Source organism: Danio rerio, chromosome 5 (assembly GCF_052040795.2).
Source record: "Danio rerio strain M-AB ecotype USA chromosome 5, GRCz13ab, whole genome shotgun sequence".
Classification (NCBI taxonomy): domain Eukaryota; kingdom Metazoa; phylum Chordata; class Actinopteri; order Cypriniformes; family Danionidae; genus Danio; species Danio rerio.
The window spans coordinates 15422501-15438507 of NC_141025.1; the positions used below are offsets into that span (position 1 = coordinate 15422501).

Consider the following 16007-nt stretch of genomic DNA (forward strand, 5'->3'; position numbering starts at 1 on the left):
GGAATGTGTCTGGTTGTTAGTTAATGACTACAGATGATCTACCAGCTATACTGTGTGACAAATACAGGCTTAACTCTACCTTACATTGGTATGAACAGCTTTGTGGATTTTGGTGGATTTGTGGTCCAAGAGAGTGTAGCACCTTGAAAGAGCTTATAACAACAACTACAGTATATAAATGTCCAAGCACTCTTATATTTTTCTTAGCTATATATTAAAAAAACAAATTACACATGCATTGCCTACTGTAGGGACGAGCTACATAAATTTAATAAGTTTCAAATTACATAAGTTTAGGCATTGTAATTTACGAGTGTTTTCTTTTTATTTACAGGTGTAAATTGCATTATGGGATGTTAATCTTATAACGCAGGCTTATTATTGATGATATACCCCTGTATACAATTCTGGAGAGCACAAAATACATCCCAGGAGCTATTTTTTTTTTTTTTTGTTTTCTCAAATGCAAAGATTGACTCAATCACTTTCTTCCCTAAACCCAACAGTGTTTTCAAAAACAATCCAGAGGAAAAAAAAGCCCTCACGGCCACCAGATTTTTTTTTACCACATTTTCAGATCTTACCATATTTTCACCCTGTTATATACTTTTTATGTTAGTTTTTGCCTTTTATTTTTGTTCTACCTGCTATCTGGAACTGTTCGTCACCAGACTCGGACCCAGTTGTTTTTTTGTTCAACTCCTCTCTGCATATCAAGTCCACCAACGTACATGGTGAGCCACTGGTAACAGCAGTAAATGTTTACGGGGTACGTTTTTTACAATAAGCCTGTGTTGTGATCTCTGCTCTGTCAACTTTTGATGTTGAAAATTCAACTCAACAGCAACCCAAACAATATATCACTTTAAACTATTAGAAATGTTCATAAAAGTCACTCTTATAAACTGTTAAAGGTTAAAAGTTGTTGGAAGAAAGATCAAGCTCTCATAATGCAATTAAAATCATAAATAAATGGGAAAAACTAAAACATGAACCACAAAATACGTAAAACGGCTAATTTACAGATATTTTTTTAGTGTAGAAGCCAATAAATAAACTCCAAATCAAAACCATCAGGGAAAGTTTGAGAAACCACATTGATATTTTTACAACCTATGCTAAAAATCTGTCAAGATACTAAAATCTGAGATAAAGTTTATAAGATCTCAAACAATAAATCAACATTCACAGCCATTAAAATGTAGCATATTAACAAAACATATAGCACAACCTAAAATATAAGGAATAATTAATGACAAGAGTTGAATTCTAAGAAAATAATACACACATGAGGTGGTGATACACCTATATGATATACTATACTATGGTTACCACACCTTAAAACATTGTTCAGATGCTGTAATTCAAGCTGTTTGTCATGTTTTGCCCTCAATCTGTTCCTGTGTAGAGTACTAGTTTCTTACATTTCAAAACCTGTTTTATTTCGACTTTTTAATTGTTGTAAACTATTAAAGAACTAACATCAAGTGTAGTGAATTTTTAACTGTAATGCCGACAAGACCAGAAATCACCACTAACTGCACATCTTACAATATTCATCAGCTCATCAGAATCAAGCATTCAACAGCCTCATAGTATGACGTGAACTACATTTACAATTAAGGAGGTTTTCAGTGTCAGTGATTCACCAAGAAGAGGCGATAGACACAAGAAGCGCTAATTATAGAAAGGGACTGTATTGCACACTGAATACGAAATTTTCATCCGTAATTTTCGCACGTTAAAATAATAAAATCGACCTCACTTTGTGTCAATCGTACTGACACACTGCCTCTGAAACTTTCGCCCGTCATTGAAAAAAATAAAATTAAAAGGTGTTTTGACAGTTCAGAGCCACTGTACAAGCGAAAGGTTAAATACAGATTGTTGTCATTTGAGCCACAGAAAACTTGATGACAAACATAGTGCATAAAATAAAGACAATCGGGTGGAGAGTCAAGAAACCGTGACTGGTGCACCTCTGCCCTGCTGCTTTTTGGTGTGTGTGTGTGTGTGTGCGTGTGTCCATACATTTGACGTACTGCCCATAGACATTATAATCGCCTCATGGTCTGCTTCGATCCATTGCTCCAATACGTCATCCTGGCCGCCATTTATTATAATGTCTACAGGTACTGCCAGTCTCTGTTCAGGATATGTTTACGTACGTGAATGTGTGAAGTATCACAAGCAATGTATCAAAATTCCACTGATTTCCTAAAATAAACTTTGCATTATAGGATAATCATAGTAGCGCAGCTTTTTGATAATGAGCTGAACTTTCCTTCTAGTATTAAATGAACACAATATTTAGCCTATTCCTCTTTCTTTTTCTAATTTGGAGAAGAGAGAGGAGAACAAAGTATCACTGCTTAAGCTGACTCTGAAATGTTTTGCAGTTTTTCATAATGGATTAATTAATATGCATCAGACTAAGTGTGCTAGGTTTGTTTACGTGATAAATGTTTCGCATATTAATATAAAAAAACACATACAAAAATGTTTGACTTTAGTGTGTAAAGACATTTAGTGCTCAGAAAATTAAGTGCTGGAGTTAAAACAAGGGGAGTGTTTTTTTTTTTTTTTAAATGAGTGTTTCCACAGGTGGTTTGTCAAGCCCACTCACCTGCATGAGTCACACTTTATAGACATTTTTGGAGTGATTGTAGGAACATGTCTGGTGAAAATGTGCAAAAATGTAGCTTTTAGAGCTAGTCACATCACTCATCATGATCAGTTCTAAACAATAGCCACGAGACACAAGAAATACCTAACGCCCGATTCAACACCTGATGGAGGGCGTGTCTGACGCGATCATCATAGCAGCTTCAGCCAAGGAAATTAGTACACAATTGGCTACAGCCTGAGCTGGGGTATTTGCATAAAGCAAACTGATTGGCTGATGCATCTGTTGGCACTTGAAATGTTGAGATATGCCCAACTTCTGCAGAAGGCAACGCTGCTGAAGCGGTGCAGACGGATCTACAGTTCAATTTGGCAATGCTTGACGTCACCCATTCAGGAAGCGGTGACGCTGACGTTCCATGTGAATGAAGTGTAATGTCCTCCCCACAACCACCAGGTTGGCCCTGTCCAGCGGGGTAGGTTCCGCCCCTGCCTTTGTCCTTGGCAATCATAGCTGGATCTTCGCTGACGTCCAGTGTTCTCCAGCCTCTGCCTAGACTGCAGCTCTGCACAAGATGTTTGGCCAGAAAAGAAATGGTCGTGACAGCAACTGAGCCTGGTTTCTCTCAAGGTTTTTTAATTCTTCACTTTCGCCAATTGGTGAAGTTTTTTCCTCGCCACTGTCGCCACTGGCTTGCATGGTTCAGTACCTGTAGAGCTGAGCAGCAATGGATTTGCTCCTCAGTGTTTGGACTCTCAATATTGAATATTAAACAACATTGAACTGAACTAAACTGAACTTAAACAATGGAAACTGAACAGACACTGTTTCAATTTATTACAATCTTCTATGTGAAGCTGCTTTGACACAATCTACATTGTAAAAGTGCTATAGACATAAAGGTGATTTAAGTTGAATCTACAAACGTTTGACACAAACACGGACAGGGCCTCTGCTAAAGAAATCATATGATTTGTTAAATCATACTTTTGTCAAACAATGCTTATCAAATAATTCAATATCATATTTATCTTCCTGGTCTTTCTGGTAGAACTGGTGCAGGTGTCAGTAAAAGTTTAAGAAAACTGGAAGAGTGTGCCTTCTACAGGTGGTTTGTCAAGCCCACTCACCTGCATGAAGCACACTTTATAGATGTAGAATTTTTTATTTTTTTTATATGGAGTGATTGTAAGAACATGTCTGGTGCAAATGTGCAAAAATGTTGCTTTTAGCACTATTTCTACCAAGAAGACCTAATGTCACTTCACTCATTACAATCAATTTAAAACAATAGCCACAAGACACAAGAAATACCAATCGTAACTTCAGCGTCAATGCTTAACAGGGGGTGTGTCTGAAGATGGGGTTGACGCGATTGTCATAGCAGCGTCAGCCAATGAAATAAGTGCGCAATTGGCTACTGTCTGAGCTGGGGTTTTTGCATAAAGCGATCTGATTGGCTGACGCTTCAGTTGAGAAAATTCCCAACTTCTGCAGCGAGCAATGCTGCTGAAGAGGTGCTGACAAATCCACAATTCCGTTTGGCAACGCTTGACGTCATCTATTCAAAGTGATTGGGGCGCAATGTCACATCACCCATCACAATCAGTTCCAACCAATAGCCATGAGACACAAGGAATATATAAGTTGTCCATCCATTTGGTTGCAGATACTGTTGCAGACGTTTACAAACCATCCTTGCCACCACCCCTATGTAGGCCCTGTCCAGGGGGTAGTCTCCGCCCCTGCTTTCATCCTTAGCTGGATCTACAAACTTTTGACTCAAGCACGGGCGGGGCCTCCGCCAAAGAAATCCTGTTTTTGTTGAATCACACTTTATCAAACAATACTCATCAAATAAATTCAATATCATATTTATCTCCCTGGTCTTTCTGGTAGAACTCCTGCAAGCGTCAGTAAAAGTGTCGGAGAGATGAAAGAGTGTGTTTCCACAGGTGGTTTGTCAAGCCCACTCATTTAAACTTTATAGATGTACATTTTCTTTTATTTGGAGTGATTCTAAGAAAGTGTCTACAAATGTGCAAAACCGGTGCAAGTGTCAGTAAAGATGAATTATCTACAGGTGGTTTGTCAAGCCCACTCAGTCAAACTTTATAGATGTACATTTTTTTTTATATGGAGTGATTGTAAGAAAGTGTCTACAAATGTGCAAAACCTGTGCAAGTGTCAGTAAAGAAAAATTTTCTACAGGTGGTTTGTGAAGCCCACTAACCTGCGTGAGGGACACCTACAATTAATAATGTTTTGGGAACTAATTGGTTTATAAATAAAAAGGAAAGTTATTTGAGTAGCAACAACAGTTTTTCCTCTAGAAAAACACGCACAAGTCATTTATTATAGGTTAATTTAGATTTCACATTGGCTTTCAATCTCCAGAGCAATGAAAAAAAAAAAGGAACATCAGAGCAATGAAACTGTCCTCAGGGCCCAACGAATACAACCGCAGAAATGACAGAGAGCGTGAAAAAGGTGTTGGTACAGAGAAAATGACAGAAACAGTATGGAAGTAAGAAAGCAAAGTGGTAGCATTGGAGAAAAAAATGCAAGATTGAAAAAAAAATGAAAGAGAGAGAGTAGAAGAGACAGGATGACAATAAAATGGAGAGATGTGTGAAAGGTTGTTGAAAATAGGCCGGCGTTTGACAGACCTGGAGGGGTGGGGGGGGAGACTGCAGTCGAGAATTGAGCTCACAGCTTGTACCAAGTTTGACCTTTTCATGAAAGTGGCGAGCGCATGAAAAAATAGAAAGACTTTCTTTTTTTCTGTCCCCTTTAACAAACAGCCTCCGTCTCGAGCGTACAGGTCCACAAAGGCTACAGGAGACAGATTTATTGAATGAAAAAAGAAACACACTTTTACAGACAATGAGACGTACGAGTGCGCGTCGGTTGGAGAGGATAAATCACAGACAGTCTGTGTATATCGGGAGGAGTTAAGTACAGATAGAAGGATAGGACTGGCTTCAATCCACTTGCATAAACATGCACACATACACACGCAGTGGGCCTGTCCTTTTCAGCGGAGGCCGTCATTATAGTAATTGGAGGGTAGAGAGATGTGCTAGGCAGGCAGTCCCTTTCTCTCTCTGTAGCTTTGCCATCCTCAGCGCGTTCTGCATTCAGAGGATTCGTCTAAGTCAGCGGGAGTTTCCTTTTGGCCTGAGTTGAGCTCGCCTGTAATTTTCTGTTTGACCCGTCTCGTTCTGCCAGGCTGCCGGTCGAGCAGATCTACTGTGGGCTGTTATGAAGGGGGCGTGGCAAGGGCGGGGCCTTTGACTCCCCTTTGAACTCGCACAGCTGAATTTCAGCATGGAGGCAACAGTTCAGCCAATATAGTAAGGCTATGAAATATTTTAGACTTGTTGTGGAATCGTTTTTTTCTGTGTTGATTGTCTGGTTATGTTTTAATGTTTAAAGTCCACATGAACCGGAAGTTGTTGTTTTTTTTCTGTATTATTATCATGATAAAATATATCACTAGCTATGCTTATGGGGACTTCTCATACAGATATTTATGCTGAACCAACTCTATATTTAGTCCCCACAATAAGAAATACAAGGTACACGCACATGTTTACAGTTATTATTTAAAAAAGGAAGAAAAAAAGGAAATTTCTTTAAAAAACAAGTTTTAAAAGTTTTAATTGTCTTCATATAGTAAAATGGCAAGTCGCTTTAGTCTGTGTTGACAAAACTGCACTTCTCATTTACACACAGCTCCTTGATAACGAGCATGGAGGAGAAACGGGAATGAAAAGAAGTTTACTTGCAAACAGACATGCGTTTGCTTTGCCTGTGAATCCCTGGCGTCTTTAAGATGGAGATAATTGTGGAGGAGGGTCTTCAGGGGGTGTGGGTGTGGAAAATACTGGGTAAATATTATCTCTGCTGCGATCCAGCTCCCCACCTCCAACCACACACACACACACACACACACACACACACACAGACACACACACACACACACACTCTGCTGGAGCTCTAAATCCCTCAGACTGCCAGTCTAAGCACTCTACGAGCTCACACACAAACATTAAAGTGCACTCTGATGCCTTGCCTGCTTTTTTGTCTTTCATCCTCCCCGAAAAGTGCATGTGTGCAGCTCAAGCCTACTGTTTATGTGGTTCATGGCCCAAACGAAGTCACACATGACCTGAAACAGTAGTTAAACACACACCACGGACACACTGTGTACTTTTTCTGTTCTTTCTGGACTTTCTCTCTCGCTGTAGCTCAACTTAAGCCGTTTCCTGTCCATTTAAGGCTGTGTTCCCAGCTGAGGGCTTAAAAGGAGATGCTATCAGTTTATGTGCATACATATACAATTATGCCCACTCTGCTTGATGTTTATTGTCACTGTTTTTATTGATTATCAACAGTGATTTGAACTGAAATGGGAAAAGATTGAGGGGTGAATTCACTAAGAAGTAGTGGCATGTCTTGCAGCAACAATCTGGTCTAGAAAAGTGCTGTGTGCCACGAATAATTAAAGCAGCGCAATTCATACCCTTTCTTGTATAATATTGTTCACAAACTCAAAAGGTCAATAGAATTATTTTTTAAAGGAGTCTTTTTGTTCAGCAAGGACACATTAAATTGACTAAAAGTGATATTTACGGCATTGATAATGTCGAAAAAATTACATTTTTCATCTGTTCTGTTCCTGAAAAATCCTTGGCATCACAAAATAAATAAAATAAATTCATATACAAAGCTATATTAAATTACAAAATTTAAGTTCTTAATAATAATATTCTTACTGAGTTTTAATCAGACATTCATTCATTTTCCTTCCGCTTAGTCCCTTATATAACAGGGGTCACCACAGTGGAATGAACCACCAACTAATCCGGCATATATTTTATGCAGTGGATGCCCTTCTAGCTGCAACCCAGCACTGAGAAACAACCATAAACTCTCGGATTCACACACACACACACACATGTCCTGAATGTTTGTCTTTGGATTGTAGGGGAAACCGGAACACCCTGAGGAAACGAACACGGGGAGGACATGCAAATTCCACACAGAAATGCCAACTCGCCCAGTCGGGACTCAAACCAGCTACCTTCTTGCTTTGAGATGACAGCTAACCACTGAGCAACCGTACTGCCTTTCATCAAACAATCTAGGCGTATTATTAAGCAAAATATTTCATATATGAACTGAAAAATACCATCCAAAGTTTCATATTGTAGTGCAGAATATCTAATCAAAACCCTACAGGTACCTGGCACAATTAACGTTGTGCTATTATGTCAACCTTAACCTACGTTAACCCCGAGTTTTATTTATAAAGATCTTTGTGTGCACTTTGTATTGATCTTTACAGAAGTAATTTATCAAATGATGGAGAAGAGGGTTATAACGTGGCATACATCCAGACGTGCGGTGTAGACTAGTGCACTTTCTGCATTTTAAAGAGCCGAATCAGGTGTCTGGACTACAGTACAGAAGAGACGTTTTTCAGTCTCAGCATATTATGCCAGATCAAGGTAGTCTGCAGCGTCCTTTTATTCCTAAATTGGCCTGTAAATCCCAAACTGTGATCATGAGTGCTAATTTTGCCCCAGCCATATCACCCTGCAGCCTAAGACCGGTTACTTACTGAAGCTAAGCAGGGCTGAGCCTGGTCAGTACCTGGATGGGAGACCACATGGGAAAACTGGGTTGCTGTTGAAAGAGGTGTTAGTGAGGCCGGCAGGGGGCGCTCATCCTGCAGTCTGTGTGAGTCTTTATGCCCCAGTATAGTGAAGAAGATACTATATTTTCTATGGTTGCCATTTTTCGGATGAGACGTTAAACTAAGTCCTGCCTCTCTGTGCTCATTAAAAATCCCATGGCACTTCTCTTAAAGAGTAGGGGTGTAACCTCGGTGTCCTGGCCAAATTTCGTCTATCGGCCCTTACTCATGGCCTCCCGTTTACACACATCCATCGAATTGGCTCTATCACTATCACTCCACTACACCTATAGCTGGTGTGTGGTGAGAGCACTGGCTCTGTTGTTCTGTGGCTGCCATCGGATCATCCAAAGGAATGCTGCACACTGGTGGTGGTGTTGAGAGATCCACCCTCATGACTGTTAAGCGCTTTGGGTATATGTATACATGACGTTTATTTGTATATTACTTTCAAGAGGGTTACATGCTTATAATTTGCCACAGCAAGTCCCGCATTAGCTAATCATGATTCATATGATTCCTAAGTCACTATAAATAACCTCAGTCTTCATTCTACAACTCTCTTCCTCTGGAAGAAACCCCCATTTCTCACTCTTCTCCTCCCCCTTCTCACCTAGATTGAGCGGCACGGCGGCCCAGTGATTAGCACTGTTGCCCCACAACAAGAACACCGCCGGCTTTGGTTCTCTCTGCGCCGATTGGCATTTCTGTGCGAAGTTTACATATTCTCCCTGTGTCCGCGTGAGTTTCCCGGTTTCCTCCCACCATCCAAAGATATGCACCATATGTAACAGACTAAGCCAAATGGGCATTATTGTCTAGCTCCCAGCATTAGTATTTTTCCTTCTCAAAGTAGCTTACCTCTCGCCCTGTGAATGGGAGAGAGCCATGTGCTCGAGGAACCCTTAATCATGCTGTCCCTCTCCTGGCATAATAAATCCCCACCTAAGTGTGAACTCTTGAAATACACTAACTTACTTCATACTTAAAAATGCTGTACTCTTAACCTGATTGTTTTTAGCTGAAACATGCAATTACACCTCACGAATAAGTCTTTTAGACATTACTTTTGTTTAAAAAACACCTTACAAACGCCTCAGGCAGAACAGATGTACTTGAGAAACAAAACCGTGAAAATAAGCTTCCAAAGCAATTTTCAGTCTGAAGTCTAAAAGTTTTTTCTTACTCCACCAGGGGATTGTTTTTCTCCTAATTTAAGCAAAAACCTCGCAAAAATTTGCTAGACATATGCGTAAACACTATACCAATGAGTTAAGAAAAGTACACCTAATTGATGATAATTTTATTCAACTTTGCTTCTCAAGCGACTTTGCGTTTGTAGATGTTTTCCCGGAAAAGACAAAAATACTGATGAAGAAAGACTTTTGCTAAAGAGTGCAATTCATTCTTAGTGAATTCCCTCCAGAGAGAAAAAAAAAGAAATAGAAAAAAGGCACAAATGGAGCGAGCACGAATGAATAGAAAAGTAAGCCCTTTACCATAAAAGCCTATAAAACCAAGCAGTAATGTGATATCTCAGCGAGCTGAAAAGCAGAAATCACACCTCTTATCTCAAATCTGCATGGAGAATGAAGGGAGGGGTCGACGGAAGAAAAGAAGAAAGGATAAAGAAAGGAGGAGTGTCATAAAAACTGAAAAAAAGGGAACGGGAGAGGAGGCCAATTTGCGGCGCAGTCACCGCTGGGAGGAACTGCTCACAGTTTTGTTTGGTCATTAGATACTCACCATTATATTTTACAGTCTTGCGTGGGACGGGGTTCCAGTTGACGCAGATCCCCTTTTCAAAGCCGATCACGAAGATCACAAGGAGAACTTTCGCACACCCCATTTCTATTCTCCTTTTACAGGGCTCTGATTGGATGAGGAAGCAGGGGGTTCTGATTGGTGTGATGGCTCCAGATGCGCACGACGGCTCCTGTCAGGGGAGATAAAGAAAACAAAAAACATCAACAAATGCGATTACGAGATGAACACCAACCTCCCTAGAGCCTTCCTGTCGCTATCCCAATAGAGCTGGGACTGCTTACGAAGTGACAAAACACAGTCGGGGCGATTTAATGACAGATTTTACACTCTCTCAGAAGGTACGACGATAAACGCATCCTGGCAGACCACCAGCCAAATTATGGATGGCTGTCAGAGCAACTCACAATCGTTCACCAAGAACACCCTGACACCGAAGAAGGCTTGTTTTTGACAGCCACGTACAAAAGAAGGAGAAGTGCATTTGTAATTATAATTGGAGTGTATGCGTTCTCCATGATGCATTACGATGACGCCTAAAGCAAGGTTTCAAGAAAAAAAAAAGAAGGTCTGAGAGGTCCAGTCTGTTCTGCAATAGCCGTTTTCACACGTTTGCTCTAATCATCAACTCGCACCTGTTTCTCTCCATTAAAAAGGGAAATTAGGGCCTTGATAATATTTGCTGATTTGAGAGCAAACCCATTGACTTTTAAATGTGCGTCAAATGTCAAATCCTGTTAAGCGGTGCAGATAACACAGTAAAACCCTCTCTCTCTGTCTACCTGGGCTGTGCTTTTTATCATTCGGTCTGGAAAAAAAGGGTGGGCCGAATTTAAATCTTCACAATGATAAGCAAGTGTGGAAGGGCAGCCTCTTACCCTCATTGGATTGAGATGCGGACCCGTGCGGGAGCAATCTCGCCACCATTGATTTCTGTTTTTCTTTTTCGCATTAGCATGAAAGAGAGGGAGCGCTAGATAAGAGAAGTCAGAGATGTGGCGATTTGCTCCAGATGAGTTGTCTGTAATAGACGGGTTGCAATATAGCAATTCGATGACTCACATCTCCACCTGCACACTGTTTTTTTTATTGGATCGATGAGCTGGTGCTTGTATCTGTATTGCGGGGAGGGGCTGGAATATGTCAGATTGTTGTGACAGGTGGTGTCGACTCAAGTGAAAAGTTCTGATGCAAAAACCTCTAAATGCTGTCTGACATTTTCTTCTAAAATGAGCTCTTTTTTAATCAAAGTCTTGTGTGTAGGTTCAGTAATTTCATATTTATGACAAAGAATAAGTTCTTTTCATGGTCTTTAAAGTGAAATAACTGGACATAAACACAGGAGGCTGAAAAAAGGGCAAATTTTTTATGGAAATTTTATCTGAAATCTATAAATATATAGGAGAGAGCAGGGATGAAAGTACCATTTTTCATGAAAACCCACTTTTAAAAGATAATGTTTTTAGCAGAAGTATATTTTTGAGTGGTCAAACAAAATCAGGTGTTATTATGTATCAAAGTAGAACATCTTCAAATTTAACTTCACTTTAAACAAAAGTTGCACATTGTTACTTTTAAAGCCGATTGTTACTTTTAAACAGGGGTCACCAAACTTGTTCCTGGAGGGCCGGTGTCCTGCAGATTTAAGCTCCAACCCTAACCAAAAACACCCGAACAAGCTAATCAAGGTCCTACTAGGTATACTTGCAACACCCAGGCAGGTGTGTTGAGGCAAGTTGTAGCTAAACCCTGAGGGACAACAGCCCTCAGGGACCGAGATTGGTGACCACTGCTTTTGAAGATAATACCATTGTCTATCGCCGATGACTGATAGACATCACGATGCTAAGCCAGCATCGCGATCCTCCGCGCTGTCCCATCGCAGCTAGGCATAGGCCAGTATAAGATACTGATGGTATGATAACCTTGGATAAAAATATCACGGTTTCACGATATCGCGGTATTGTGCTTACTGCTCTAACATATCTTCTTTTTAAGTGTCTGGATAAAAAACTAAAACTTTTTTCCTCTTTTAAAACTATTTATTGAATTTTTTGAAAGCTTTATAATAGTTTGAAGCAGTAAACACGTCAGGCTAAATAATTCTAAGGATTAAGTGACTTCTGTCTTTCTTTACTATTTAAAACAGCATCTTAGGATATTTTTTTCTGCTGGAGATTCTGTTGCCTTAAACAAAACAAAACACAAAAATGCTAATAAAAAAATCTTTCTCATACCTTAGGACCGGTATTACAGAAATTTTTCGTGGTTTTAAAACCTTGTCTTTTCCAAACCGCTGAAATAATTAAATAAATAAATAATTTACCCCCGCCTACAACGACAATGCCATCGTCCACTGAGATGTTTCACAGTAGACATCGTCCAACCCTAGTCTGAGTCACTAATCATGGTTATCATGATTATTATGCAGTCATCATATTCAAAAGACAGCTTTCATTTCATTTTCTTGTCGGCTTAGTCCCTTTGTTAATCCGGGGTCGCCACAGCGTAATGAACTGCCAACTTATCCAGCAAGTTTTTACGCAGCGGATGCCCTTCCAACAGCAATCTATCTCTGGGAAACATCCACACACACATTCACAAACACACTGATACACTACGGACAATTTACCCAATACACCTGTGCCGCATGTCTTTGGACTGTGGGGGAAACCGGAGCACCCGGAGGAAACCCACGCGAATGCAGGGAGAACATGCCAACTCCACACAGAAACGCCAACTGAGCCGAGGCTCGAACCAGCGACCCAGCGACCTTCTTGCTGTGAGATGACAGCACTACCTACTGCGCCACTACCTACTACCTACTAGTTTAGAAAAATCACATAAAAATCACACACCTTATATTTTAAAGTGGTTTTTATTGCTGCTAACTAAATAATACAGCAAAACAGTAACTAAATAATCCAGTGTGTGTGCGTATTAGCCTCAGTGTACAAGCTTGGAACTTTAAACTAGCGCACAGTTGGCATAACTTTGTTTAGTTTGCATCAGTTTTGTTCGGGGCAGAAACGTGGTGTTGACAAGTCTTTACAATTAATTAATCGTGACGAATTAAAGCGCATTTAATAGTAAAATCGGTTAATCTTTGCATCCCTAAAAGTAACAACAATATTAGCTAGATTCACTGGCTTAATCAAGTTTGAGTATATCTGACATTGGTAATGTTAACTCCAAACCTATTTCGTCCTTTATTTTTGCAAAAAAAATGAAACGACATTTTCATTTTAAATTTCAGCTCCATCAAATGTTTTTAAAAGCAATCCCACAATGCAAAATGTTTAAAAAAAAAACAATATTTATTTTTATTTATTTTTTTTATTGGCAATATGTATAATTATTAAAAAAATATCTGAATCGAAACACTGCAAACTCTAATGTGGACGTGAAAAATAAGGTTTGTCTATTAGCAGTGTTACTTTCTTCTCCACGGGAACTCTTGGTATTTAAACCTGATTTACTTTTAAATTGAAAAACATTTCAAACTTAAGGATGTGTTATTGCACTAAATAACCTGTAGATTGATCAGTAGTGTGACACACTACAAAAATGTACTTTCTGCACTTAAAAACAGAAATTTGGAGCTAACCGCAGGACACGGTCCTGAAATCACATGATAATTGGCAGCTCTATCAAAGGCTGCATGCTGAATGTGCTGCTATAGCCTGGAAATTAAATGTTGTCAGGGCTTCAAGAAAATTGCATTGTTTCTTTCGTCCCTGCTCTTCCCTATGCAAAGTTGATCTCTCAATATTTCTTTTAATCCCTGGAATTAGTTTTTTGTATTGTTAAAGGCTATGTGCAAGGTAATCGAGTGTGTTTGTAATTAACTTGTAACCCTAAGTCCCAGTGAAATCAAATGACAGTTTTATAGATGTGAGTATTGGTGTTAATCATATCTATAAGATACTGTACTGTTCTCTAACAGTGACAAAATTTGCATTTAGAAGGAATTAACATCCAAAGCTTGCAGTACATTACTTCCTCCTAAATGGATCAATGAATTTTTTTTTTGACGACACGTCATACTTCAGTTTCTCATCAAATCTTCTGACCAATCAAATGCCCTCTAGCGTCTGACATGTTCTGCCCCCTCTAAGATGCTTCTCTTTTGCGTTTCATCTGATTTGCTTGAGCTCAACCACTCAGGCAGAGCTGTGATAAAACAAAATACTATTGGCTGATATTTAAAAAGGGGACGTACCTCCCAGTCTTCATGTTTCAGTTCAAATTAAATCACTTATAGAATAGGGATGGCAAATTTGGATCATTTTACTGACTCAGACCTTTGAGTCTCGTTCATCAAGATGAACAAATGTTTTTTTTTTTTTTTTTGAGTTATTTTGTTCAATTTGCCAAACACATCTACAACTAGTAAAAATGTTGATAACACTACAAACCAGTCATAACTAGAATGCTACTACACTAAGAAATAGAGAATAATACTTCATTGTTTACCTGGTGTTTTGTCTATGATTAACTCTGATCACCTTATCTGACAGGTCTTCAAATTTAAGTTGTTCGTTCGTATGACCCTGACAGTTCCATTTAAGCTAAACCAATGCATACAGTCTGAACCAGAAACACCCATGATTAGTTTACCTTTTGAGTATTCAGGTTTTTGAGTCGTTCGTTCATTGTGTGACAGCATGTAAAGAGATGACTCAAAACCGAAGACTCAAGAATTGAACGGATCAAATCTTTTTTCAGCTCTCAATGCATATGATTGGCTTCTGTCTTTCATGTGATGAACAAACGACTCAAACCCGATAGAAGACTAAAAAAAATAACAAATCTTCTCCTTCACCTGCACAAATGTGCACATGTGCAAAAAATCAAATCACTCCCTGAAATGACTCATCGTTCTTGAGTCACATAAAAGATTCATTGTAAATGAACAAACATACTAACATAGACATAACATAGATTACTAACAAAAATGCACATTTCAAAGCACTTCATGGGACTTTTGAAAGATTAGATTACCCCCAAAAAAATATTAAAAATATGTTATTAATTACCTCATGTCTTTCCAATTACCTGATATATTTGTTAATCTTTGGAACACAATTGAAGATATTTTAGATTTATTTAAGATATTTCTACTGAACTCCCTGAATGTTTTGACAATATTTTTGGCTCCTTTTTTGGACTTTGAAAGTTGAGACCATTGATGTATAATACTAATTTGTATAATCTTCATTTGTGTTCTGGGAACTGGATTGAAATGAGGGTGAATAATTAATAAAATAATAATTATATATATATATATATATATATATATATATATATATATATATATATATATATATATATATATATATATATATATATATATAAGCCATGTGTGTGTCACAGCTCACTAATATAACAGATTCCTGACTGTTACACTGAGAGGCTTTACAGGATCATGCTTGACCAGCAGAGGGATTATGGGTAGAGCTTTAACAGTAACAGCGCAGAGGAGCTCTTTAAAACCTTGAGCTAAAAAACCTTGCGCTTCAGAAAACAACCATTCAAAAATACCAAAACAGAAATGTGTCATGTGTGGACCGGGAGGAATACTATTTATTATTTATTTAATACCTTTATTAAACTTATTTTGACATTTTTAAACTTACAGGATGTTCATGGAGTAGCAAAGTATAGAATAAACACAACAGCACTATAAAAAATAGATATGACAAAAAGTCATCACAACAAATGTTTTTTTTGTGTGTTACTTTAACTTATTTTAATAATAACTATTTGCTATTCTTTTTATGTTTTTCAATGTTTAATTTTTTTTTCTGTTTGATTAATGAAAGTAAAGATGACAAAAAAATTCAACATAGGCTTATTTTGAATACATAGCCCCGTATACATTTCTGGAGAGCGTGAATTGTTTAGCCAGAG

General features: G+C 38.6%; 1 protein-coding gene across 15 annotated transcripts in view; it reads right to left on the reverse strand.

Moving 5' to 3' along the window:
- Window positions 1-16007, reverse strand: part of sema4c (sema domain, immunoglobulin domain (Ig), transmembrane domain (TM) and short cytoplasmic domain, (semaphorin) 4C) — a 665691-nt gene that overhangs the window by 46630 nt on the left and 603054 nt on the right. For 13 of the 15 annotated variants that reach the window (XM_087252268.1, XM_087252265.1, XM_087252269.1 and 10 more), the window contains one exon: window positions 10077-10266. In XM_087252268.1, coding sequence (XP_087108394.1) covers window positions 10077-10179 — 103 coding nt within the window. In that variant the 5' untranslated portion in view covers window positions 10180-10266. 15 annotated transcript variants of the gene reach the window in all.